Source organism: Gopherus flavomarginatus, chromosome 12 (assembly GCF_025201925.1).
Source record: "Gopherus flavomarginatus isolate rGopFla2 chromosome 12, rGopFla2.mat.asm, whole genome shotgun sequence".
NCBI lineage: Eukaryota > Metazoa > Chordata > Testudines > Testudinidae > Gopherus > Gopherus flavomarginatus.
The window spans coordinates 37,772,064-37,799,913 of NC_066628.1; the positions used below are offsets into that span (position 1 = coordinate 37,772,064).

A 27,850-nucleotide genomic window follows, 5' to 3' on the forward strand; every position below is an offset into this window, starting at 1 on the left:
CATGGGCAGCATCTGGATGGCTCAAGGAGCTGGTTGGGGATGAAGCAAGAGTTCAGCCTGCAACCTTCCTCTCCTCCCCCCCCCCCCCCCCAAAGTAGTCCTTGCATGTAAAAGAGCGCAGCCTTGATTCTGGGCAGCAGCTGTAGGGACTTGAGCGTGTTTAATAAGTGAAGCCCAATTTTTTAACCTGGGGGCCTAAGATAGGATGGTTGTCTTCACATTTAGGTGTTCACACTCTCACTGAAGGCAGGTACTGAGCCCCCTACATGCAGATCTAGGTGCCCTTGTGGGGCTCTGGATTTCTGGACTTAGGTGCCCAAGTTCAGTAACTGACTCTCAGCCTGCAGATTACTGAATAACTGGGCAAATGTTTAAAAATGTCCCCCTGGCATCAGCAGCTGCAGCCCATAAGCAGTTACTGTCTGTTTGAGGATAGAGACAGGAGAAATGAAATGAACAGATACACCCCTCAGGCTCACAATGTGCTTGCTATACATTCTGCCTACCCTTCTGCTCAAATACCGTACTCATGTGGCAGGACCCTTCTGCCTGGATTGTTACAGTAGAGTCAGGATGATGGCATTACAGAGACACACATGCATACAGGAGATGTAGAGCTGAGCTCTATGTATCTGGGCAGCTAGCTTCTTCTGAGGTCAAAGTGCTTTGCAGACAGTGGGCCATGTGCTGCACAGGGTAGTAAGGTGTGTCTGGAAAAGCACCACAATGTAGGGAGAGAAGAAACATCACTGCATTCTCACCTTAAGCAAAAACCCCCCAGTGCAGTGGTGGCTCTGTGGCACTGGGGGCAAAGGGAAGAGGGTGGCTGCAAGGAGCTGCTGCTGCTTTCCATGGCATGTTCCTAGGGAGACTTGTACGAACTGTAATGCTCATTCTGAATGCACAGAGTCCACCAGGCTGTCATGGGGAAGAGAGAACCAAGGGAACTATGCAGAGCACCTAAGGTTCCTTGTAGATTTCGTGCTGTTGGAGCTATGTGGGTCTCAGGACATGGGGGTATTCTGTTAGCCAATCCTCGCTCCCCTCCTTTGGGGGAATGATCCAAAGGAAGCACTGAAATGATCCCTGGAATGGTTTCTCCCTTGTATGGAAGTATCTGCCCTATTACTGGTCCTGCTCAATGTGGAGGAGAGGCATGAGGCGGTACAAACTGCCAAGCTATCACTTGCTCTATATCTGTTTCATCAGGCCCAGGTGATGCTGTTGGCTGGCTCTCCAGAGGAAATAGCTGCCAAGTCAGGGATTAACCTGCTTTCTGTTACTCAAATTTGCAACTTCAGATTCTTGTTGGTATTTCAGCTGCTGGATGTCCAGACAGCAGCACCCAAATGCAGTTTCATCCATCTGTGCTAGACAAGAAGGTTGCAGCCTTTTCTTTTGAATCTGAACCTCACTACAATCCTCGGTCACCTCTGGGTTGGGTCACTGTAATATGCCCTGCATGAACTGTATTTGGAGACCACTCAAATTTCAGCTGGTGCAGAAAGTGGCTGCTCAATTACATATTAGAGCTTCCCACAAGGAGCTTATTGCACCTGTTCTCCAGAGTCTGCACTGGCTCCCAGCTCATTTTCAGATGCAGTTCAAGGCATTGGGGTCTGAGCTGTAAATTCCCAGACAGTTTGATTGCTGTATTTCTAAGGAGCTGCTCTTGTCTGACAGCTGAGATCAGAGGGGGCATTTGAGTGGCTAGTCCCTGGCTGTGTTCATTTGGGAGGCTATGCTCTCAGTGGAGGGCCTTGAGCTCCAAATCCCACTTTCTTAGCTTGGTCCCATCAAGCCCGCATTTAGTAACCTTCAGGCCACATAGCAATGCCTCCTTCCCCAGGCTTTCTCTGAAGCTGGTGAGGAGGGATGAGAGCTTAGTTATGCGGGGAGACCTATGATAGCTTTGTTAACTGTGCATCAATTGACTGGTTCTGTGTGTGCCTTTAGGAAGCTAGAATTGTACATGTGTCCAGAGCCTTGTACAGCACCAGTCTATAAACCTGAGTAAATAAATGTGGCCCTTTAGCCAACTAATCCTCACAGCGACCCACTGGGAGGCAAGGAACCATCTCTGCCTCTTACAGCGAGCTTGGCTCAATCTGGAGCCAATGATGTCCCGCAGAGGCCTTGCCTCCCACCATTACATCACCAAACCAGGAGAGATGTCCCTGCCTGGGATGCTGAATTTTGGAGTTGTGGGGGTTGTCATAAAAATACTGCTGAGGAGGAATCCTTTTAATGTTTAGAATGGAAAAGATAAGATTGTACCAAGGGTCAGGAGTGTTTAAAAATAGGGATAACCTTCTCATTTACCCCACAGCATCTTCAGGCCACTTCGCTGCCCTCATTTGCACGGTGCCAGCTGCCTATTGTGCTGGACTATCAGAATCCTCTTTTGTTTTCAGAGGTTGGATATTTCCAGCCAGTGCCCTTAATCTGTCACTTTCGCTGAGCGGTGCCTCCACCTCCTAGCCTGGCTCTGGTTATAAGAAAGCATTTTAATTTAAATGTGCTTAAATGAATTCCCTGGCCTCATCCTCCCACCTGCCCCTCTGCAGCATGCATACCCCTGGAATGCAGGGCTTAAAAATAGCAGTGGCACATCACTGACTAGGTGTTCCTGATGGTCATACCACTAGACCACACTGCTCTCTATAGCATTTAAACCAAACAAGAGGGAAAGGTGGGGATTTGACTGAGCTGCGACTGAAAAAAGTATGTTTCCATCAAGCTGTTTCACAACATACTTACCATGGTTTGGAAGTCTGTCTATTCTCAGCCTGTCACTTTTTAGAGGCTCTTTTCTGCCACTAGGTGGCGATAAAACAATTTCAAACTTTCAAAGCCTTGCAATCCATGAGCAAATGAGAGACTTTTAATGAAAAGTTTTGTGCTCTTGGGCCCAGACCGAGAAAGATATTTAGGTACCTAAATCCCAGTTTTAGGCTCCACTGTGATTCACAAAGCCCTTGCTTGGTTGGCATCTAATCTTACTTAGCACCTAAATTTTCAGGGGGAAAGGCACTTCTGTGTCTGCTTCTGAGCATGCGCACTGCAGCCTCATTGCCAGCGTTCAGACCGTCATCTTTCTCACATGGAAGCCCCAGCAGAATCCACCAGTGGGTGAAGACTGGGGTTCCCAGGGCCGGCGCTTCCATTTAGGCAACCTAGGTGGTCGCCTAGGGCACCAGGATTTGGGAGGGCGGCAGACTGCCCCGGTGGACCTCCCGCAGGCGTGCCTGCAGACAGTCCGCTGGTCCCACGGCTCCGGTGGAGCATCCACAGGCACGCCTGCAGCAGGTCCACCGGAGCCGCCGAACCAGCGGACCGTCCGCAGGAACGCCTGCGGGAGGTCCACCGGAGCCGCCGAACCAGCGGACCGTCCGCAGGAACGCCTGCGGGAGGTCCACCGGAGCCGCGGGACCGGCGAGCCGGCCCTGCGACTAGGGCACCAAAAACCCTTGTGCCGCTCCTGGGTGTTCCCCCATCCGGTAGAAGTGTTCTGAGCACACTTACTGGATTGGGCCCCATTCAAAATCCAGGAGGAGATCTAGTGCTGGCCCCTCTATAATTGTTAACTGAGGGGTTCGAGCACTCAGCTGAGAGATGTAGGGAACCCTAGATTCAACCCCACTATCTGCCTGAAAGAAGGGAGAGGTTTTGAACAAGGGTCTCCCACCTCTCAGGAGAGTGCTCTAACCAGCAAGCTCTGGGATATTCCGATGTGGGGGTTCCCTCAATCTCTCCTGTTGGAGCTGTAAATAATTAGAGTGATGGGAACTGGACTCTGGGTCTCCCACCTCTTGGATGGGATGCCCAAACTACCTGGCCATAGGGTCACTCTCTGGCCCACTGACTATTTAAGTATTTATACACAGTGGAGCAGCTGGAGAGGTTGGGGGAGCCCCCATAACAGGATATCCCATAGCCCAGTGGTTTGGGCAGCTCCTCGGAAGTGGGAGACCTTAGTTCAAATCCTTTTTCACAATGAGGGGAGGTGGTATTGACCCTGGGATTCCCACATCCCACTCTTACCCCTGGGCTAGGTGGCTACTACCAACACCGTCCCCTCCATCAACACCATCTCCTCCTCCAGCCATTTTGTGTGGTATGAGGCAGGCACCTCATTCATTCTCTCAAGAAACAACTTAAGCATCTATGGTGCCTGACTCCAGGAGAAGGGTTCCCAGCTGTGGATCACAAGCAGATAGGCACCCAACTCTGTGAGAAGGACGGGGCTTAGGACAAACCCCTCTTGTCTGCACCTTCCACTGAGCAGTTCTGGCAGCTCCCTACCTAACATGCTGGATCTAGTGGACTGCATTATTGGGCATCTCTCTCTCTCCCCATGCAGTGTATGGGGAGCCTAGGCACCTTACTCAGGCTTTGTAGATCCTATTGTTATTCCGGGGATTTTCTTGGTGCGTGAAAGTTAGGTGTTGTGATGCCTATGTCCGTTTGTGGGTCTGGTTCTCAGCTGGGGCTAACAAAGACAACTGGAGATGCTCTGGAAGTCCTGCAGGATATTTTGCTCTTGGTCAACAGGGCTGATTTTTTTTTCTGACAACAAATAAATCATTTTTATTTTGACTATTGGCAACAAATAATGAAGAGATAATCCCAGGAGTTAGATGAAGAAATAAATAGCTGCAGAGACTGATGGAACAGCAAAGATGAAGCGAGACTTTCAGTTGCCCCCCTGCCTCCCAGTATGGGCTCCAGGGACACGGCAAAGGAACAAGCATAGCTTGGGAAAAGGGGAAATCTCTGTCTGGCCCTGTGTTGGCATTCCAAAGGGCTGCTGCTTTCTCAGACTTCAAGCAACCTACATGTGAGGGGTAAAATGATCAGATTAAAGGCCTGGTTTAAATATGCTGACTGGAGAATGAATTCTGCTCTTGTTTATAGCAATGTTTAATGTCCTGGAGGGGGCTGTATGCATATGCATATGAATGACACTGGAACGACACATCTCTGTGTCATAGGCCTTGTACTGCTGATGTGAGTCTCCATTAGTTTCCATGGTAGGGGGCTTTGCTCTTGGAGAAGGAAGATGAGAGTTTTAGCCTCTTGAAGTTCTGAGCTGCACACAGCAATACCTGCAAGGGTGAAGGGGAAGAACAGATGTTATAATACGAACTGTGTGTATTGTAGTATATGAACTTAGTATGTTTTCTGTGTACATCAAGCCAAAATATATTTCCTGAGATAGCAAATTCTCTTCCTCTGCCTCCCTCCCTGAAAGGTGCTCTCAGATAACTTCTTGTTTAAAAAGAATACAATCCAGTATAATCAATCCCTACCAATAGCCTGCAATGGGAAGGTTGTACTACTCACCTCTAGATGGCAATATTGTCTCAACTAGACAGAGGTTCTCTTTAGTGTAAAAGGGAAAGTCCTTGAGGGAATCTGAGCAGTTCTATCCCATGTACATAGAACTCACTAAGGGCTGGATTTTCAAAGCCATTGACCCACAGTTCTAGCTGAAGTCAATGGGAGCTGCAAGTGCTCAGCACCTTTGAAAACCAGGCCCCGCGAAAGTGAGGACTTGGCCTGAGGTGAGCTTTTAGCTGTGCTCCTGCCTGTTCCCTCCCCCAAAGTTGCACCAGAAATGCAGCAATAGAGTTCATTCAGCTCTGATCCACTGCCCAGGTTCACTCCAAGGAAAAGAATTTTTAAAAGGAGCTTGGAACCCACTCCAGTGCAGTAGAGGGGGTGATTAGTCAGGCAGAAAAGAGCCCTTTCTCCCCAGCTCTGGACAGATCTGTCCTACTTCCCCAGCCTCACGGGATAGCTCTGACAACACACAGCTCTCTTAATTGCTATGAGATATTTAGCTTTGAGATGAAATTTTGTGTAGGGTTTTTCTTTATTGATGATCATCCCTCTTGGAACCTATACTATGGATGCCATGAAAATAAATCAGACATCCTAATGCTTTGTCTGTAGTGCTACAAAGTGCCTTCGCTGGAGTCTGGTGTTCTGGGACACCAACAGTTCTTACTAAATGATCAAGAGGAAGAAATATTAGCTTTCCAAGGGTTAAAAAGCTGTGTGGTTTACTGATAGGTAACGTGACTCTACTGTCTTCTAATCCCAGCCCTACCGCAACAATTGCTGTGTGCCTTCAGGCAAGTAACTTAAGCCAAAATTTTCAAATTTATTTACATAAAGTAAAGAACCTAAATACGTGGGTTAATGTTCAAAGCCGTCATTGGGAATTGTAGTGGCTCGGTATAGCTGAAAATCAGGCCAAGTGCTTAACTGGCACCCTAGTTTAGAAATGTTGGCCTTGACTCCTGTGTTTTAGAACTTGTCTTCACATGCAAATTGTACCACTTTAACTATACCATTATAATTAAAATCGCGCAACCCTCCTTGTGGGAAGACAGTTATTTCAGTGCAAAGGTGCTTATACCAGTGTAGCTTATTCCTGTATGAGAATGGAAGTAAGATGTACTTGTTACGGAGTGTGGGGGAGTCCGGCCCTGCACCCCTCTTCCTGGGACCCACAGTGACTTTCAGCCAGTCAGTAAAACAGAAGGTTTATTGGACAACAGGAACACAGGTTACAGCAGAGCTTGCAGGCACAGTCAGGACCCCTCCACCGAGTCCTTCTGGGCTTTCAGGGTGCTTGGATCCCAGCTAGGATACCCTGAATTCCGCCCATCCAGCCCCAAGCCCAAACTCCAACTGCTTCCCTCCTGCCACTCCCTTCCTTTGTCCCCTTCCCGGGCAAAGGTGTTGACCTTTCCCCTCCCTTACCTAGCTCAGGTTACAGGCTCTGGCATCGTCCATCTCCTAAAGTCCTCCCCTGCTCTCCCACTCCCCACACAGACAGTCCCTACTGCATCACATCTCTCCCCCCTTTGAGACTGAACTGAGCGGGGTCACTCTGCCCAGTGACCTGGGGAAGTTTAGGGTCCCCTTTTTGGGACAACGCATTTGCTGTTAGGTTGGCACTTTTTTTTACATGGACCACGTTCATGTTATAGTTCTGCAGGAGCAGGCTTTACCTCAGGAGCTTGGCGTTGGCTTTTTTTATTTGGTGCAGCCAGGTTAGGGGAGAGTGGTTGGTGTACACGGTGAAGTGTTGCCCAAAGAGATATGGCTTTAGCTTTTTAAGGGCCCACACCATGGCCAGGCATTTTTTTTTGATGGCCGCGTAGCTTTGTTTTTGGGGTAGCAGCTTTTTACTTAGGTACACGATGGGGTGTTTTTTTTCCTTTTTATTTTTTTGCATTAACACCGCCCCCAGTTTTGTGTTTGAGGCATTGGTGAACACCATAAAGGGTTTGTTAAAATTTGGGTTTGCCAGAACTGGGTTGCTAACCAGAGCCTTTTTTAGCGCCCGGAAAGCCTTTTGGCACTGCTTAGTCCAGATTACCTTGTTTGGCTTTTCCTTTTTGCACAGTTTAGTGATGGGGCCGGCTATGGCACTGAAGTGGGGCACGAACCTTTGATAGTACCCCGCCATTTTAATAAAGGCCTGGACCTGCTTTTTGGTTTGGGGAGCAGGCCAGTTTTTGATTACCTTCACCTTGGCTGGTTTTGGCTTTAGGCAGCCGCTTTTTACCCGATGGCCCAGGTAAGATACTTTAGCCATTCCCACCTTGCACTTTTTAGCCTTTACTGTTAACCCAGCCTTTTGGAGTTGGTTTAGGACTTGTTTAACCTGGGACACGTGGTCCTTCCAGGTTTGGCTGAAGACGCAGATGTTGTTAATATACGCCACGGCAAAACTTTTCATTTCCCTTAGTAGCTGATTTACCAGGCGCTGGAAGGTGGCCGGCGCTTTCTTGAGGCCGAAGGGCAGGGTTAAAAACTTATAGAGCCCCAGAGGGGTGATAAAGGCCGATTTTAGCCTGGCATTTGCGTCCAGCGGCACTTGCCAGTAGCCTTTGGTAAGATTTATAGTGGTGAGGTACCGTGCACCTCCCAGCTTGTTTAGGAGCTTGTTAGGCCTGGGCATAGGGTAGGCATTAGATACGGTGATGGCATTGAGCTTTTGATAGTTTACACAGAACCGGATTGACCCATTCTTTTTGGGAACCAGCACTACTGGCGAGGCCCAAGGGCTGGAAGACGGCTGGATTATTTTTAAAGCCAGCATGTTTCTGACCCTTTTTTTAAGATTTTGGGCAGTTTTACCAGTGACCCGAAAAGGGGAGCATTTTATAGGGGGGTGTGACCCGGTTTTTACCCGGTGGACAGTTAAATTAGTGCGTTCAGGCTGGTTGGAAAACAGCTGTTTGTACAGATGCAGCACCCCCCTGATTTTAGCGTGCTGGCCCGGGGTTAGTTGCTTAGAGAGGGGAATTGCCTCCAGGGGGGAACCAGCTTTTGTTCCAGGGAATAGATTTACTAAGGGGTTATTTTTCTGCCCCTCCCAATGTTTACACACGGCCAACACCACATTTCCCCTATTATAGTATGGTTTTATTATGTTTACATGGTACACCCGACGGTGATGTGCCCGGTTTGACAGCTTCACCACATAGTTTACCTTATTTAGTTGCTTGATAACCTTGAAGGGCCCTTTTTAGGCGGCCTGGAGTTTGTTTTTTCTCACGGGGATGAGAACCATCACCTGATTTTTGGTGGCGAAGGCACGGGCTTGGGCTGTGCGGTTATACCAGACCTTTTGCCTTCTTTGGGCTCGGGCCAGATTTTTCCTGGCCAGGCCCATGAGCTCGGCCAGTTCCTTATTAGGTCTAGGGGCCCCCTCACCCGCCTTTCATACAACAGTTTGAAAGGTGAAAACCCAGTAGATTTCTGGGGTACCTTCCTGTACGCAAACAGCAGGTGAGGTAAGTACTTGTTCCAATTTTGCGGATGCTGGTTCATAAATGTTTTTAGCATTATTTTTAGCGTTCCGTTGAACCTTTTTACCAGCCCGTTGGACTGGGGGTGATACGCTGAGGCCCAGTTGTGCTGGACCCCACATTTTTGCCATAAGGACCGGAGCAGGGCCGACATGAAGTTGGACCCCTGGTCCGTTAAGACCTCCTTGGGGAACCCCACCCGGCTGAAAATTGTCAGCAGCGCATCTGCCACTGTGTTTGCTTTGATAGAGGACAAGGCCACCGCCTCGGGGTAGCGAGTGGCAAAATCCACCACCACCAGGATGTATTTCTTCCCTGACCGGGTCGTTTTGCTGAGAGGTCCCACTATGTCCATGGCCACCTTTTGGAAAGGTTCTTCTATGATGGGTAAAGGCCTTAAAGCTGCTTTCCCCTTGTTCCGGGCCTTCCCCACCCTCTGGCAGGGATTACAGGATTGGCAGTACTGTCGGACATGGGTAAAGACCCCAGGCCAGTAAAAGTTCTGTAGCAGCCTCTGCCTGGTGCGCCGGATTCCCTGGTGCCCTGCGAGAGGGATGTTATGGGCCAGGTACAACAGCTTGTGACGGAACTTTTGGGGAACCACCAACTGCCTCCTGATCCCCCATGACTTTACTTCCCCTGGGGGAGCCCATTCTCGGTACAGGAACCCCTTCTTCCACAGGAACCTCTCCTTGCAACCTTTTCTTATGGTCTGTACCGCACTAAGGTCAGCCCGGTCCCGGTGCTTCCGCAAGGAGGGATTTTTTTGCAACTCGGCCTGGAACTCAGCAGCTGGGACAGGAATGGGGACCGGCTCTCCCTTGCTGGCTGGGTCTGAGGCCGCAGCCTCTCTGCACCGTGCCCCTGGGCGTTCCCCGCTCCCTGAGTTAGGGTCCTGCACCTCAGGTCGAGTACCTTTCCCGTTTTTGGGGTGCAGTGCCATTTGCCGACTCTGACTACGAGTCACGACCAGGGCACTCTGGGTGTTAGTAGGCCAGTCCTTAAGGTCCCCTCCCATTAACACGTCAGTGGGCAAATATTGGTGTACCCCCACATCCTTGGGGCCCTTCTTGGCCCCCCATTTCAGGTGTACCCTTGCCACGGGTACCTTGAATGGGGTCCCGCCCACGCCCATCAGGGTCAGGTAGGTGTCGGGCACCATCCGATCTGAGGCCACCACCTCGGGCCGGGCCAGCGTCACCTTTGCGCCCGTGTCCCAGTACCCAGTGACCTTCCTCCCATCCACTTCCAGGGAAACAATGCACTCTTTCCGGAGGGGCAGCCCCGCGCCCACCCGGTAAACCAAAAACCCGGAACCGGGAGCATCCATAGGTGGTATGTTGCCAACCCCCCTTTCCTGGGAATGTAGCCCCTCCTCCGATTGGGTTTTTACCCAGTCCACCCTCTGCGGGTTGGGTCTGCTTGGTCTGTCCCTGAGCTTGGGGCACTGGGCCCGTATGTGACCTCGTTGGCCACAGCGATAGCAGCCCATATCTCGTGGGTCCCCTTGAGCGGGTCGGAGGGACCTGCCGCTGGATGTTCCCCTTTTGGGGGGGTTCTCCATAGGCCCCCTTTGGGAGGTCCCATGTTGACTTTCTTTTTGCGTTGAGGCAGGCCTGCTCCTTTGAGACTTCTTTCTGCCATCCCCTGCCCGACTGTCCACAAATTGGTCGGCCAGCTGGCCTGCATGCTGCGGGTTCTCCGGCTTCTGGTCCATTAACCACAGCCTCAGGTCGGACGGGCACTGCTCGTACAGGTGCTCCAGTATGAATAGGTCAAGCAGGTCCTTTTTAGTTTGGGCCCCAGCTGTCCACTTGCGGGCATACCCCTGCGCCCGGTTGACCAGTTGTAGGTATGTAACCTCACGGGTTTTACGCTGGCTCCGGAACTTTTTCCGGTACATCTTAGGAGTCAGCCCAAACTCGCGGAGCAGGGCCTGTTTGAACAGTTCGTAGTCCCCTGCCTCCGCCCCTTTCAGTCGGCTGTACACCTCCACGGCTGTGGAGTCCAGTAAGGGGGTGAGAACTGCGATCCTGTTTGCAGGGTCAACCCTGTGCAGCTCGCAGGCATTCTCAAAGGCCGTTAGGAAGGTATCTATGTCCTCCCCCTCCTTACGCCGGGGCAGCAAGTGCTTATTAAAGCTCTTTGTAGGCTTGGGTCCCCCCTTACTCACCGCAGCTGGGGCCTCACTGCTCCTCAGCTGGGCCAGGTCCAGCTCATGTTTACGCTGTTTCTTCTTTTTCTTCCGCTCATGTTTACGCTGGTTTTTCTTCTTCTTCTGCTCACGCTGGCGCTGGTTCTCCTCATGTTTACGCTGTTTCGCCTTCTCCTTTAGCTCTCGCCTCTTTAACTTGAGCTCCTCCCGTCTCAGCTCCCTTTTATATTTCAGCCGCATCCGCTCCACGGATGCCGAGCGTTGCCGGGAGGATCCCCTGCTGGGGGGTGGGCTTCGCCGGGCAGATCCCCTGCTGGCCGGGGGTGTCACGGTGCCCTCGGTATACACTGGGCTCCTCCCCGCCCTTCCTCTACGCCTAGGAAGGGGGGGGTCTCGGGAAGCCCTCGTCCGCCGGCTGACCACTCCCAGCGGGGACAGACACTGGTGCCTGCGCTGCATCTGCTCGGCTGCTTCCCTCAGCGACAGGGCTCCGTTCATTTATGCGGTCTTCCTCCTCCAGCTGGGCAATCAGCTGGTCCTTGGTGCGTCTCCCTGGGTGCAGCCCCCTCTGCTTGCACAGCTCCACCAGGTCACACTTGCGCCGCTTGGCATACATTTTTCTGCTGACCACTCACAGGCCGGGGTGCTCGCCGCTCCCCACGGTTTCCAGGGGACCCCTAGTGCACCAGCCCTTTTTGAGGTCACCACCTCTCTGCCAGGGTCGAGCTGCAGACTCCTCCGCCCCTGGGACCGCTCGCTGCAATCCCCCGGGGGACCCTGTTACTGCAAAGTCCTTCTCACTGGGCACACACTCCCAGGGGTTAACCACCCCTTCGTTTTACTGCTCCCCAGTCACTTACTGCAGGAAGCGCCGTCCACGGGGTGCAGTATATCCCACCGCTGCCACCAGTTGTTACGGAGTGTGGGGGAGTCCGGCCCTGCACCCCTCTTCCTGGGACCCACAGTGACTTTCAGCCAGTCAGTAAAACAGAAGGTTTATTGGACAACAGGAACACAGGTTACAGCAGAGCTTGCAGGCACAGTCAGGACCCCTCCACCGAGTCCTTCTGGGCTTTCAGGGTGCTTGGATCCCAGCTAGGATACCCTGAATTCCGCCCATCCAGCCCCAAGCCCAAACTCCAACTGCTTCCCTCCTGCCACTCCCTTCCTTTGTCCCCTTCCCGGGCAAAGGTGTTGACCTTTCCCCTCCCTTACCTAGCTCAGGTTACAGGCTCTGGCATCGTCCATCTCCTAAAGTCCTCCCCTGCTCTCCCACTCCCCACACAGACAGTCCCTACTGCATCACAGTACTGCTATAAGATACCGTTATACTGATATAATCCCATGCTAGGGATTGTATCCGTGTAACTATACTGATAGAAATTCAGGTCTCTGAAGGAAATAATGACACTGGTACAAAAACTGTGTAGACCAGCCCTTAGTTTCCCATCTACAAAGTGGGCTTATCTGCTTCCCAGGGTGTTGTGAAGCTTAATTAAGATCCTTAAAAGGACAAAGTTACTACATAAATTCGAGGGATTAGTATAAATGTCAATGCGCTTTACAAGCTCTGACAAAATCACATAATAAACAACAAGACCTTTAACTTCATGTCACTTCCTAGCAAGATTACTTATAGCATCGCGCTTCAAAATAGCAGCTGTAAAACGTTGACATTTCTAATCAAATGTGCATAATCTTTTTTTTTTTTTAAATCGGAACTGAGAAGATGGGGTATTTTAGAACTCCAGCTCTTCCTTCTCAGCCAGCCCTGCAATTTTCCTCATTATTCATGTTGCCCAATAAACTATAGTTTGGTGTAATTTCTTAGGGGCTGATCTGGAGAAGTGCTGAGTACTTATGACTCCCACAAAAGCCAACAGGAGCTGTGGGTTGGGCCTTTAGTGATTTAAGCCAATGTATGGGTTTTTAATCTGATTAGTTGTTGATAATCCAGTGGTACCATGCAGTGAAAGCTGTCTAGCTTTATTAGGCAACCTCCTGTTCTAAGAACCCCTCTGACAAGGCAGTCCTACTGACTACAGTTCTGCTCCACTTTTGTTAGGAAGCAGCCTTCAGTAACTCATTTTTGATGGTCACTTATTTTGGATGGTTCACTGTAGTAAGATTAAAGGTGATTAACTATTACTTGTATCGTGCCATAGGGACATCGAATGTTTTACAGACAAGGAAGGCAAGGTCTTTGCCCCAAAAGAGCTGATGGTCTAATGCCCCAATCCTGCAAGGAGCCCTGCACCCATGTGGAACCCCACCAAAGTCCCATTTGTGCAGAATCCTAATGTGCAGAGCTTGTTATGGGATTGACATGGTGGGACCTGAGCTATGCACAGTTGGATCCCTGCAGTAAAGGTGACATCTCAGAGGACTGGGGCCTACCCTCCAGCTCACACAAAATCCACAGAGCCTAGTGAGGGAAAAGAATGCATCACATGTACACAGAGGGATGGCTCCAGGGGTGATTGCAGAGTTTGAAATGCACCCCGGACCCTAAAGTTCTAGACTTGGAAACACCAAAAAGCAGTAAAACAATTGCTTCAGCGCATGGCTGGCACTTAACAAATCTAAAACAGTAATGAGCTGCTCCAGCAAGCTCCCTGGTAAAGAATCCAGCCTTGGGAGGGAGGTGCAGGAACTCCTTAGAGCTGAGATCTCACCTGGGCTGCCTACCAGCAGGGACTAAAGTGGCACTGGCAGCACTTCGCTGGCATTGTTTTTAAAGTGTTTAAACTGAATCTCAGAACTGAGTTGAAAGTTGCAAGGAAAGAGAGGAACCGGTTTGCTGTGAAGCTCGCCCCAGCCCTGTAGTTCTCCCTGCTCCCATAGATAACTGGCCGCCCATACACCCTGTGCTCCCTGCAGCTGGAAGGGAAGGGCACAGGCTAGTATTTAAGGGCTGGGACGCCTCTCTCGCCCTTCCACCAGGCTCTGGCTGGGGAGAAGGCTCCAGCCCGAAGGCGCGCACACCTGGGCACATGCTCCCTGTTGCAGTGACACTAGAGTCTCAGGTAGCACCCTCCACTCGCCCCTCCCCTTGCCCAAATCTGGACCCGCATCACCCTGACTGACAGCAGCCCTGGCCCTGCCCAGCTCGTGCAGCCCCCTTTGCTTTTCCAATCAGGAGGGACGGAGCGGAGGCTGGGTGGGATTTCCTGCAGGGAGACAGACCGAGCGGGCAGGGGGAGAGAGACTTTCCAGAGTTCCTAGGCGCCCTGTGAGACTGACTAGACCGGTCACTTTCAGCAGCGGGGTTGGCCGTGCCCGTGGGAGTCCCTAGCAGGCCAGGCAGGGCTCTGAGGACCAAGGGGGATATTGTTGCAGCAGCAGCAGCTCTGCTTTGCAGTTCCAGCGCCTGGGGATTTGATCCCCTCCTCCCTCTTTCCCCCCGAGTCCAGGACTGTAAGAGATCAAAGGCATTTTTGTGTGGAAGTGGAGATCTGCTCTTGGCTTTTATTACACCAGCTCTGCGGGGGTGGGGGTGGGAGAACGCTCTCCAGCCAGGGGCAGACGTGGCTGAGAAGGAATTGGATTTGCAACTTTGCCTGTTGGAAACGCAGGGGAGTTCCTGGGGAGGTGAGTTATGGAGAAGAAAGAGCGGGGCGGGAATTGGTGCGGGCGGTTTGCTGCCCGCAGAGAATGACTTTCCCTTATTCCCCGCTTGCTGGGTCACTGGTGCCTGTGCTGTAGCTTTCAAATTCCTTTAAAAGGCTCAGCTCCGCGGGTCCCGTTCAGCGTTTTGATCTGAAAATATTTGTTTAAAGCCTCGAGTAAAAGAAGTTCAAAGATCCCCTTTGTCAGAGCTGCGTAATAACGTTCTTCTGCCCCAGGTTAATTTGTTCTTTACTGTTTTTTATCATTTTAGTCTCTTAAGAGAAGTGCTCCAGGTTGGCTTTTTTTCCCTCTTTTTCAGTAGACTGTTCCTCCCCCTCCTCCTTCCTTTATAATCCCCTCCATTTGGCTTTTGTTGGAACTTGCTCCTTGTGTGGTCTTGGGCAAGTGCCTTGAACATCACAGCCTCAACTTCCCCATTTGTGATATGGGGGTGATTAAGTATACTTGGGTGAGGGGGAGAGACTAGATTTTCTTAGGTCTCTATAGTGCCTGGTAGAGGAGATGCCTCAGGGCTAAGTGTTTACTGTTATGATTGTACTGTGTTTCCATCATAGTAACCTTTGCATCAGGTTTTCCCCTTCTGAAGGCAGGGGGTGTGGAGACCTTCTCCAGACCGCCCTTTAGGGTTGGGTTTTTTTTTGTTTTGTTTTTAAATTGCTGTTCAGCAGCTCTACTCCTCCCCTTACATATTTCTACTGTTTGCCCTCCCCCCCTCCCCAGTTGTTTGAAGGAATATTTCAGATTCCTGGGGTCTCCAGGTGAATTCCTGGGTTGAAAGATTAGCTTTCTCATGTAGTGGGAGGGTTGTTTGCTATCACTGTATACAGCAAATCACATTCCAGACTATTGCCTATAAACACGGACAGGGAGCAGAGGGAGAAATACTTCTCACTCAGGACTACATCTGATACTGCTGCACTCTTGTGAAGCTTGAGAGGTGCAGATTGTTAACTCTTGGTTACGCAGAGTCTTGGACGAGGTTGGCGGAGTAGCTGGCATTCCGATATGAGCCTGCTTCCTAGTGTAGACTGACTTAAAAAAATCTTCAGTATAAAAAAGTCAAGTGCCGGTGTGTTTGGATGATATCAAAGCGAAGTTGGGTAAGATGTGCTGAAGCAGACTGAAACCAAACAGCTTTAAGCTGCTGCAGTAACTGAGGTTCCAGGAGATGTTCTATTAACCCAATTCATGTTTGCTTATGGCGAGGAGCAACGAGGATGGACACAAGCATTAGACTTAAGCCAAGTGGCCGCAACTTGATTATAACGTGAGGATAGAGAGAAACCCCGAAAGCAGCCTGACCTGGCAGCAGTGAAGTGGGGATGTGACCGCCAACCTGAGTTGCGATGTGATGTGCATCACAACCCGCTTATAATATGCAAGTTGAGAACAACCTAGCTGCCTAGGGTTTAATCGGCCAGCATAAACCCAAGGCCTGTAATCACATATAGGCTGCTGCATGCAGAAATCCCAAGCCTTACCATGCGAGTCTGGGTATCCCTGCAAATCCAACCCCTTCAGCACAGAAAATGAGCTAGCCTCTGACTTGTAGGAAAGGCTGCTGCCCCAGCCCTGGGGTTTGGAGACATGGTGTCTCCAAATAATTCTAAGTGTACCAAGCAGGGAAGAGTCTAACCCCTCTGCCAGGGCAAACTCAGATGCCACTAGGCATGAATTTAGCTGGTAAATTCTACCAACAAACCCGTTCTCAATTTCAGACAGTCTGTCCAGGTTGAAAAGATCTTCTGTTTGCATGATGTGCACACATAAGGCCTCGCAGGCTGAGGTTCAGCATCTCAACATCTGCTGAATGTGCAGATGTCCTTGATGCCTTTCTATGCCCATTTGACAACCTTTGGTCTGCATGTGCCTCTCCAAACTGCTCAGACCAAGATGCAACATCTGCTGGGAAGAGCTGTCTTGTTACAGCCCAGCCTCCCTCTGCTCCTATGAGTAGTTCAAGCCCCTGGTCCACAAGGAAAGAGTTTCCTCCAAGATGTGTAACGACGACTTCAGGAGTGGGGAGAGTTGTTGCCAAAGCTCACAAATCAAGGGCATTTGCTAGTCCCATCCCACACCCTGGTCCGCATTAATCACCCAGGGTCACAAGGGAAACTCAGTGGCAGGGGTATTAGGCAGCGATGGGGGGAGCAAGAAAAAGCCTAGTTCCACCTGGTAACGCCTTTATAGACAGCACCCTGCCAGTGAGAAGCCAATCACAGTATTAGCAGTGGCAAGACTGATTGATGGTGCCCCTCCACGACAGGGAAGGCTGTCATTGCCTGGCGGGTGCCACTGTGCCGCCCAGAGGTGTGGCTACCCTTTCAGTCCCATCCTGCAGTCACACACTGGTGTGTTTCCCTTACCAGGCAATGATCTTAGCTTTATGGGTTTGCCCTCTTCCCTTTGCAGTGTTTTTCCAAGAGTCTGACTTGGTGCTAATATATGAGGGTGCAGGAGGCTAGATTGGTCTCTCCCCGATCTACTTTTCATCACCATTTGTCAGCCTAGGTGGTTATAACATCATATGAACTTTCATATAATTTTTACAGTTGATTTTAGAATTCGGGTAGATTTGTAGTCCCAGTTATTACAACAGAACTCAACATTATAAACAGCCAAGGATGCGTCTCAGGAGCTTTAAGAAAGGGAGATCTAGAGAATCCATGGCTCAAGTGACTAGTAACAGAAAGTGGAGCCTAGTAGCACTAGTTTGCTGGTTCTAATTTGGTGCTAATGAAGAATGGTAGCTATCTGACAGCAGTTTGGCAGCTTGTGTCAATATTTCTTATTTTCTCTCGCACACACTGCTTCTCCCAAGATTTCATGACAGGGTGAAGAGAAGCTCCCAGATGCATGGCTAAAACATGAGAGAAGTCTAGAAATGTAGAGAATGCCATTTAAAAAACTTCATGTTAGAATAAATCTAAATTTAGAGGTTGGAAGTGGGGAGACTTTTGGCGGGTAGGAATGAGTGTGGTGGGGCCCCCATCCTGTAACACTGCAGGGGAAACCTCAGTTTCTGAAAGGATGCCCTATGCACCGAGATGGAGACACAGTCCGCCAGCAGGGAACTGGCTTGCTGGGGGCTGAATTAAATTTTGATTCTCCTCTCTCCTCTGAGTACAGTCACTCTGCCAGCTTGTGCTCAGCTCATTGCCTGAGAATGCTCGTGTGCTAATAACCTTCTTAATGGGTATCTTTTAAATCCCAGTGCACTGGAGCTTCCCAGTTAATTCTGAAGGCAGTATCTATGTTCGCAAGGCATAAGGAGAGACGAAATGTTCGGCAAGGCCAAGGCGGCCTGACTAGGAGTAACGGGCTGGAATTCTGTCCTCCTAAATGTTCAGGGAACGGGCTGGAAGCTCATCACTGGGATTCTTTAAAACTGCTAGGAGAAAAAGTAGCAGTAGTGAATTCAGATTACAGTCCTGTCCTGTCCTGTCCTGTCCTGGCTGGTGGAGTTGCTCTCAGTAAGGCACTCTGATACCGTAGTGATGGCCATATCAGTATCTAGACAGACGCTGAAGTCCATCACACTCCAAGAGGGTTGTTATACCTTCCATTTCCATCACACCTTTCATCTGAGGACACTAATTACAGCTCCTCTAAGAGAGGAGATTCTTAAAGCCACATAGAGATGTGTACACCGAGGCACAGAGAGGTTAAGTGACTTCCCAAGGCCATGCATCAAAATGGTTAAAGAACCAAGAGAAGAACCTAAGGGAGTCCAGACTCCCTGTCCCTGGCTGCAGCCCCTAGACCATGCTCCCATTGTAGTCTATCTTCCCCATGGCCAGGGCTCTGCTGGGGTCGGGAAGGAGGCACAGCACTCAATTAGTGGTTGAGGAAACTTTCTGCCTGCTTGTGTCCTATGCAGGCAGAACACTTCAAGGGCGCCGGGGGGAGCGCACTCCCTGGAGGCTCGTGATCCACCTTTAGAAAGGGTGTAGTGTGCCCGGACAATTGCTGGTGTGCAAGGGGGCGGGGGAGGCAAGGCTTGTGCCCACGCTCTTGCTCCTCTCACTACTGGCTCCATTCCCTCCTGCATGCATGTGTGGCAGGACAGGGCACTCGTGACCTTCCCAGAGCATCCATGCTGGGGGGCCAATCTGATCTCCTGTTTCTTGTGCCCACTAGGCCAGTCCACAGCACCTACTGTTAGGACGTCTGCAGTACAGGGCCTCTCCCACTCTGCTCCTGCAGCCCTGTTAACACGAGGATACTCTGACTTCTGCCAGTACTAAATATAGTCAAACTATTTGTTCTTCGGCGTGGCCACAGAAGCAGTCGCAATGGACTGTTTTAATGACGCTGATAAGTAAATAGCCTTTGAAACCTGACCCTGCTGTTGATGTTCACAGGTACTGGGAGCACCACGACAACCTCTCCACTAGGACTATCTGACCAAGGTCTGATTGCCCAGCCCCCAGGGGGTCTGCAGCGTGACTGGCAGAGACGGCATGGAGAGGAATGCCAGCATGAAGGGGATAAGAGAGAGAGAGGGGGTCTATAACTTCCAGATGGAAAGAAGCACATAATCCCTTTGGGAAGAATTAGGGAATCATCAGCACAGCTCAGCCTGGTGCGAAGGAAGCAAAACATGACCCCTCATTCTCTGAGAGCTTTACACAGGTTCGGGTAAGAGGCCAGACCCTTCTCAATGCAAACGCTCCCGGCCCCCTCCTCCAAACAGCTTGGCTTTGTCTTGTGGGGCCCTGTTGCTGCTTGGAGTCGGTCCCCAAGTACAGAACTATTTTTTGTTTAAGTGATTGCATGTTTTTTAACCAGACTGCATCCCCAACTCCATCCCCTTCAAGAGGAAAGTGACTCCTAGCTGCATTTATCACCATTAACAGAGAGATCCTTTTATAAAGGCTTTTTTTTATGTCTCGTGGGATTTTAAAAAATTTTTCTTGCTGGGCTTTTCCTCCATTCGAGAGCATTTTGAGGAGTTGCTACGTGCGCGCCCATGGCTTTATGAACCGGAGGGATCTGAGGACCTCTTCCTTTCACTCCCCTACCACTCTGACCTGTCCATGATGGGGCGAGAGCAGGAGCTGATCCAGGCTGTGAAAAATGGGGATGTACCTGGTGTGCAGAAACTGGTGGCCAAGGTCAAAGCATCCAAGAGCAGTGAGTACCTTTGCCTCTTAATGCAGCAACAGGGAGCTGAAGGAACCTGGGCATTGCTGCTTGCTGCATCTCTTGCCAGTTGCTGTGAATTCTACTCTTAGGGCCTTGGTGTGTGAGTCCTTGGGAACAGGGCATGTGAAGCCTGGCACTTGTGCCCTGGAGTGGAGACTACTCTGCAGTCAGGGGCTGGGGGTGTAAATCCAGATCTTGCTGATAATGTAAAAGATAATGCTTCTAGTAGCCTCTGTGTGGGAACCCTGAAATGTGTGGGACAGATGGAGGGAAGGGTGACAGAAAATCACCAAAGGAAAGTGAGCACCACAGCTCCTGTGGGGCATGCTGGCGCAGAGGGTCCTTCAGTCATTGCTACTTCCTTCTGGTCAGATTTATCTTGTGAAAAATTACCGTCCAAGCCAGTCAACTGGAACCAATTGTCAGGCCTTGAATTTCAGATTCTTTAAGTCTGGTAATGTTTAACCCTTCAGTAGTGCCCGTCTCTTTCCTGTATACTCTTAAAGGTCAGCTGCAGAGCTGAAGTAGGAATGAATTTAAAGCCGGTTCTGTGTGCTTGCACTGACCAGGCTGTGATAAAGGGGGAGACTCTTGTCACTGCAGCAAAGAAACTCATAGGGGCCGCTTATGTGCGTGCATTGTTGGTTGTTGAGTGGGAGCCCAGAGGGTCCCCCAAGCGGCACTCAAGGGCTGAAAAGGTCATAGATGAAATATGGAAGTGGCAGGGGAAGGAGACACAGGTGAGGGCTGGGTTACTGTGTATAGAGGAGACAACGGAAAGCAGTATCACTGGGACGGGGAGAGAATTACGCAGTCCTATTGAGCACAACCCTCCTTATGGGCAAAAGACATTGAACCACACCCAGGAGAGGGCCAGCGGTATTGGTAGGAAACACCATGGTTAGAGCTGTGGGTGGTACATTGTGCAGTCACGCCGCAATCGTGCTGATTCTCCTAAAGATCCGGATACAAGAGATTGTGTCCTCAGTGGATGAATTCCTGGTTGGGAGCAGAGAAGAAGCCCCTGTAAGTTTTGACCGCAGTGATCTACGTGGAGGGAGACAGACTGGGAGTTCCTAGGGTCTGAGGACCTAGAGAAATAAACAAAAGAACGGGGTGTTGATAGGACCTTGTCAGCAGCCCATGTCCCAGACACCCTCATGCAGGGTAATTGGAATGAAATGGAGGTGGGTGGGAGGGTTTGAATTTTATCCTAAATCTAGGGCCCTAGGGACAAAAGTTAAGATCAGAACTTCTCAAAAGTGTGGGGTGTCCAGCTCCAGAGTCTTGGTTCAGCTCCTTCATTCTCAGGGTTCTTCCGTGAGTAGGTGGAATATGTGAGACGAGTGACACCCAGCACGCACAGGTGCACCAGAGTGTTGGCTAAGAAGAAGGAAGACTGAGCTATAGGAATAGCTCATAGGAGTATGAGAATCAACAGAAGGGTAGTGGGAGGAAAGGCGAACTAACCGGACTAATCAGCTGAGTGGATAAGGAAGCCATTAGGATGAAAAAGTAAAACAGGGTAGTCTAAAGCACATGAGATAACTGAACCACTGGGGAACAATTGGAGACTCGGGTGTGTCTGTTTGCAGGGGAAGTTCTGAATGCACATTATGGCTTCTCCTTTATCTCCAATGGTCTGGGTTGGTGGGCAGATGAGGGTGAAGAACATACTCTGGATCTGCAAAGCCATCCTGCTAAAATGCTCTTTAAGGTTAATGTTAAAAGACTCCCCTTTCTTCAACCAGAAGGGATATGGATTTAAGCTGGACTCTGGGCCCAACTGGTGGGGGGAAGAAAGTTAATGTAGGGAGAGTGGGTCCTGGTCCAGTTCCCCAGAGACAGGTGTTCACATCATAAAAACGACCATGTTTAATGGTGCTCTTGGCAGAGAAGCTAGGGGCTGAATGGGCCAGGGATAGCCAGCAAATCTTTCATCCTGGGAAGTGTCCATCCAGGGCAGCGTTGTGGTGCAGCATAGGGGAAGTTTGACCATTTGTGCTGTGCTTGTGCTATGAATACAGGCATCCTGTTGCCAGGTCTGTCAGTCTGGCACTTCTCACGAGTGCAAAAGAATTCATGTGAAAAGCTTCATAGGAGGAGAAAAGTGTGTGTGTGTGTGGGGGGGGGGGAATAATTGAGACTGACTTGGGGAGAGACTAGGAGCAGCTCAGGGCTGTGTGTTCAGTGCTGGAAAATCTAAGTTAGTGAGGTGGGGGTTTCTAAAAACAAGGCAGGGATAAACTCTGCTGGGTCAGACACTGCAAAGCTTTGAGCGGGAGGAGGTTGGGGTTAAACTCTGAAAATCCACAGTGCTGGGGTTACGGAAACAAAACGCTCCCTAGACAGCTGCACCAAATGCAAATTGGAAAGAACTTTCCCAGTCAGTACAAGGAAGTAGCCCGGCACATTGGGAACATCACGCACAGGTCTGCTCACCTGCTTATCACAAGGCCAGGTGGCATGGGGCAGCCTGAATGATACAGGTTTGGCAGAGGGCGGAGAGATACTTAGCTCTCAGGAGGAGGAGGAAATAAGGATCTACAGCTTTCTGAGAAATAACACCGAGGAGTTCTTGTGGCACCTTAAAGACTAAAAAATTTATTTGGGCGTAAACTTTCACCCAAATAAATTTGGTAGTCTGTAAGGTGCCACAAGGACTCCTCATTGTTTTTGCTGATACAGACTAATTCGGCTGCCACTCTGAAAGCTTTCTGAGAGAGGCTAGTGATCCTACAAAGGGAGAGCAGGAGCTGACTTTAAGGAAGGGCTGAGAATAAGGACAACCCCCGTTTCTATCTCCAGATTAAATACTAAGGAAGAAACTAGTGAAGCAGGAACTGGTACAGCTGGTGTGCTTGGCTTGAAAAGGAAGCCTGATGAGGTGTAACAGACAATGGGGTGAGAGTGCCCCCATGCTAGGAGGGGAAGCAGCAAGGCTGGCCCCCTCACCTCCATCCTAGGGCCTTCATCACCTGATTACTCTATCTCAATCAAATGCAATTGGAGAACGTTCTCTATTGCTTTGCTCTGGCTTTGTCCCCTCCTTGCTGCCCCCAAGGGCTGAACCCCCAGCCAGAGATGGGATCAGTCTATAACATGGTGGCAGGAGAGCTCTGAAGTTTCCCCTGCTGCATGAGGCTCTGTCCCTCCACCAGAGGAGCCTTCTACTCCCTTATGATTCATTCTCTCTCTCTTTTTTGTTAAGATGTCGGGTGAGCAGAACGCTAGTTGCCTTTGTTGCTCATTAAAGCGCCTTTCCATATGACAGGCCGTGATGCTGATTTTTAAAATCCCTCTAAGAGTCCTTCTGCTGTCTCAGTGGATTCGAAGCCGCATCTCTGTGATTAGCCCTCGGGGATCTCCTGTGCCTAAAAAAAAGTCGCTGCACGTAACCAAGAATCAAGCGCCAGTCCCGGCAGCGGGAACTTCAGGGACACACAGTTAAATATTCAATGTGCATATTCTTAGGCAGTGCATGGCCTGGAAAATGTTGGTGCACAAATGGGTCAGAGCACCTATTATTTCAAGGCCCTGGGGGCACGTGATAATTTTTTTTTCTTGGTAGTGAGAGCACATTAATCCTGGAGCTCCATGGGGCTGGGAGACGTCAGTATGATATTGTAAGGCAGGGGGTGCCCATTGCTGTAGCCGCTTTTGCAAGTGGGGAGGGGTTCTGCCTCTCAAACCATATACCTCCAGGGAGAGTGTGGCATTGCCTGTGGACCCTACTGCTGTTGGGGTTGTCACCTGGAGCAGTGGTAGAAGTTTTAAGTTCCTTCTCTCTCTCCCTCTCTCCTCCCCTTCAGTGTCTGAGCACTGCAGAGTTTAACTGAAATTGTTAAACGACCCTTCACCGGCTTTGGCCTTTCTCCCTAGTGATCAATCACTTTCCTGGCTGGACATGCTGGTTAACAATGAGCCAGTTGGCTGGGCAGGGAGGGGCTCAGTAGCCCTGGAAAAAAAAGAAGAGGGGGATTGGGGAGGGGAGGGGAGTGTCACAAGATTAGATTCCTGGGGGAGGAGACCAGCAGAACAATTGGGGCTGCAGTCGCCATTGTCCCTTGGAAAGGGGGAAGTCTCTCAAGCTGTGCCAGCTGTTAGGAGGGGAAGACAGAGTTTAATTCAGCTGAGCCACCAAAGAAGGCTCCTGGATGGAATTTACCATGGGGATTTGCTTGCTAATTGTTCATCCTGAAGAATCGCAAAATATCTCCAAAGTTTACATGCTCACAGCTTTACTGAAATTTAGCCACTTCTGGGGTGAAGGCAGTCAACTAGTTTCTCCTCTACTTGCATGGAGGAGGAGAAACTTTAGACCAAGCATGCTGGGACAAATCCATACTCTCAGGGAAAGAGCTTTAATATCCGTGCAGAGCAGGCAAGATCCTGGATTTTAAGGCAGAGTCCAAGAGAACGGGTATTTCCTGCTTTCATGTTCCCAGGAGGTCTGTGAGGTTCATTTAATTCATGCATGTAAAGTGCTTTGAGGTTCTTGGATGGAAGAGGCTCCAGTTGGGCAAAACAGTATTAACTTGGAAGGATAAAGAGCTACATCAACTCTGTTAGGCTTTGAACCTGATTCTGTGCAGTCCAGATATTTTCAACCTGACACTGACCTTAGTCATCCACAAAGCATCTAGAGTGGCTTTCTGAGCTCCCAGACCTCGTACGTATCAAATGTCCTTAGTTAGAAGGCATGATACCGGTATTTTAGCAGGTTATTTGCAATTGTTCTAGTCCAGGGGTTCTCAGACCTTTCTGTCATGTAGATTCTGTTCTACTCGAGTACTAGTAAGCTCTCCGAGGCAGGGACTGTCTCTGTTTTGTGTTTGAACAGCATCCTGTGCAGCGGGCTCCTGGCCTATGACTGGGGCTTCTCTGGTAATACAAATAACTCATCATGAGCTTGTCCAGTGGTCTCCACTCCTTCCAATGGCCACTTCCTCCTCCATTCAGTCACATCAGATCCCTGTGGTAACTACAGCAGTCCCTTGTGTGGAGTAGTAATGTTAGACATAGGGGCGGCTCTATGTTTTTGCCTCCCCAAGCACAGCAGTCAGGCGGCCTTCGGTGGCATGCCTGCGGGCGGTCCGCTGGACATGCGGATTCCACGGCATTTCTGCGGGTGATCTGTTGGTCCCGCGCCTTCGGCATACCTGCTGCCGAATTGCCACCAAAACCGCGGGACCGGCAGATCACCCGCAGGCATGCCGCCGAAGCCTGCCTAACTGCCGCCCTCACAGTGACTGGCAGGCGCCCCCCACGTGTTGCGGCCCCAGGCATGCGCTTGCTGCGCTGGTGCCGGGAGCCGCCCCTGGTTAGACATGTATTTTTAGCAGCTTCTAATGTGATGCAGTAGCTGGAAACAAACAGGTGAGCTAACACCATGTGAACAGTGAGCTCTGCACGGTCCTCACTTTGATAACTCCTTTGCTAGTCTGTCCCTCCAGAATTTCTCAATGGGCTCCTCCCTGGCCTGCTTTCCAGCTGTGGAGCGTTGGCAGGGGTGCAGTGCGGGGCTTACCCCTCTGGCTGCTGTTGCCACCATTCTCTTTCTGCCATTGACAGAATCGCACTGGTAATGCCCCTGTGCCTTATACGGAATACAAGAGCATTACCTGTCCCACAATCCATCTAGTCCAGTATCCATTCCTTGACAGTGGTCGGCGCTAGTTGCTTCCAAGGATGGTTTAAGAACCCTGCAGTAGGCAGATGTGAGGTAAGCTGATCCCACAACTGGCTATCTCCTAATCCTTAGTAGTTAGTTTGGCTTAAGCCCTGAAGCATGAGGCTTAATATCTCTTCCAGTATTCTTTAACTTTAACTGTTGTAACTCTGGATGTTCTTGTTATCCATATAAATATCCAGTCTCTCTATGAATCTTGTTGATTGCATTTGCCTCTGTGACATCCTGTGGTAGAGAGTTCCATAGTTCGTATTATGTGGGGAAAAAAGTATTTATGTTTTCTGGTTTTGAACCTGTCATCTTGTTGGCTGGCCCTTTGTTCTTGTGTTGTGAGATGGTGAGAACCTTCTTGATCATGTGCTATTTTATAGATTCTTTTTCACCTCTTATTCGCCTTTCTAAGCGAAGGAATTTCATTCTTTTCAATCTCTCTTCATGTAAGAGTTTCTCTAGGTCCCTAATCCTTCTCATTACCCATCTCGGATCCCCCTGTAATGCCATATTCTTTCTGAGATGGCATGACCAGTAAGGCACATGTTATTTCAGAAGCGGCCACACCATTAATTTGTGTGTCCCAGCTTAAAAACCAGTCCTCTCCTAGATGGTGTGTGCTGGCTTCCTTGCCCCATGAGTTGGAACAGTCAATTATCTGCTTCCACTTTGGATTGCAGCTCCAATCGTTGCTCCATCAGCCCCATGTGGCAACTCGTTCTCTTTCTGTGCGTGGAGGAAGGATGGAAATCATCCGAGTCTACTGCTGCTGAAGCAGCAGAGTCCATAAACCTGGGCCAAGCCATTCTTTCCTATGCAGCTCCTCTGCCTCTATCGGGTAACAGGGCAAGAAGTTGCATCTTCCACCATGGCTTTCTGTTAAATCTGAATCACCCAGGCCATTAGGCAGCCATGGCAGGATTATTTCCTGTTACGTTATGCTTGGTTTGTGTTTCCTCTAGTCTAGTTTTAAAATCCCGAGGCAGCCTAGTTTCTATTCCTGGGTCTGCCATCGAATCAGTGTGTCACCTTGGGCAAGTTCCTTCACATTCCTAGGTTTCAAGGGTTAGCACCTGACTCTCCTTAGTAAAGTGCCGAGAGAGCTATAGAAGGAGTGTCCTAGAAGTGCTAAGTATTAAGTGACAGAGATTCCACTGCTTCCCTTGAGCGTCTATTTAAGAGCCTTCTAAAGTGTGTTGCAGTATTACATGGATCCCTGTAAAAACTTCTTAATGTGAGTGAGAAGGAGAGAAATGGCCTTGAAAGGTTTCTGTGTTTATATCTCCCTACTCCTAAACCACTGCTTGGAATAGAGTAAACTGTAAGGCGGGGAGACTAATGGTGTGTTTACAATTATTTAGTCCTCCTCTTCCTCACCCCTGGCTCTCTATCCCATGGAGGAGGTCTCTTCCAACGCTTGCCTACTCGTGTGCCAGCCATCGAGGTCGCTTGGCATTCTCTGTGTTGGGACCTCTGGAATGCCAGCTGCTTCTCGCGGTGGGCAGGCTCCTGCTGACAGAAGGAATGCATTCCTCACGCCTACTGCATGCTTCCATTTGAGTGGAGAGTTCAGCTATTTGAGCTGGGAATGATTTTTATCCCTCGTTTCCAATCTCTTTACGGGGGGGGGGGAAGAGAGCAGGAGCAGAGTCTGCAAAAGGAATCAACTTACTGTGAATGTATGGTGCTGTTCAAAGCCTGCCTCTAACGTTTGTTGTGCTTGGAAAAGGGCCATCCCTGTCCTTGGCTAGTCGGACCCTGGCTGGGCTGCCTTTGATGGGCTGCATGTTAGCAAAGCTGTGGCTGCACTTGCTAGCACAATCAGAGACGCCTGAAGCAAGCAGGGAGATAAGGGGCCTGCGGGAGGGGAGGTGGTTCTGGGATAGTGCTCCTTTCCTGGGAATTGCCCAGCTCCATGGGGGAAGGAGGCTGGGATTGGGAATTGCTGCTGTCCCTGTGAAGCCACCAACGTGTCTGTCTGATCTTCTGGGTGGGTGGCAGGGGAGAGCTGTCCTCATGGCGATCAAGGTGCAGGGGCAGTCTCTGCCCTTTGTAGAGGCAGCTGGAGTTAAGCTTGGTGGGGGGAGGGGGAGGCTGTCAGCCCATATGCAGGTTTCCCCTTGAGTTAGTGCAAGAATTCAGCTGCCAGCGGCGAAGGGCAGGCGAGGGGCAGCCGCTCGCATTTCGCTTGACCTCTTGTGAGAGGCACCAGAGTGCCTCACTCAACGGGCAGGGCTGCCCCTTGGCACCAGGCCAGCGCTGCCTATAGCTCTGCGGGAGGAGGAGCGTGTTGCTAGCAGGTTCACACCGACTGCAGCAAGGCCTTTTGGCAGCCGAGGCCCCATTCGGGTCCTGTATGAACTCCCGAGAAGCAGCCAGCGCTCTCCTCTCCCTGGTGAG

At 50.3% G+C, this 27,850-nt stretch overlaps 1 protein-coding gene across 6 annotated transcripts in view; it reads left to right on the forward strand.

Annotated features, from left to right (window-relative positions):
• The window catches only part of CASKIN2 (CASK interacting protein 2), a 90,465-nt gene that overhangs the window by 3,083 nt on the left and 59,532 nt on the right, over window positions 1-27,850 (forward strand). For 5 of the 6 annotated variants that reach the window (XM_050920583.1, XM_050920585.1, XM_050920587.1 and 2 more), the window contains exons 1-2: window positions 14,203-14,580; window positions 18,984-19,755. In XM_050920583.1, coding sequence (XP_050776540.1) covers window positions 19,659-19,755 — 97 coding nt within the window. In that variant the 5' untranslated portion in view covers window positions 14,203-14,580; window positions 18,984-19,658. Of the gene's footprint in view, window positions 1-14,202; window positions 14,581-18,983; window positions 19,756-27,850 lie in introns of those variants that run through there. The other variant, XM_050920584.1, reaches the window with a different exon arrangement.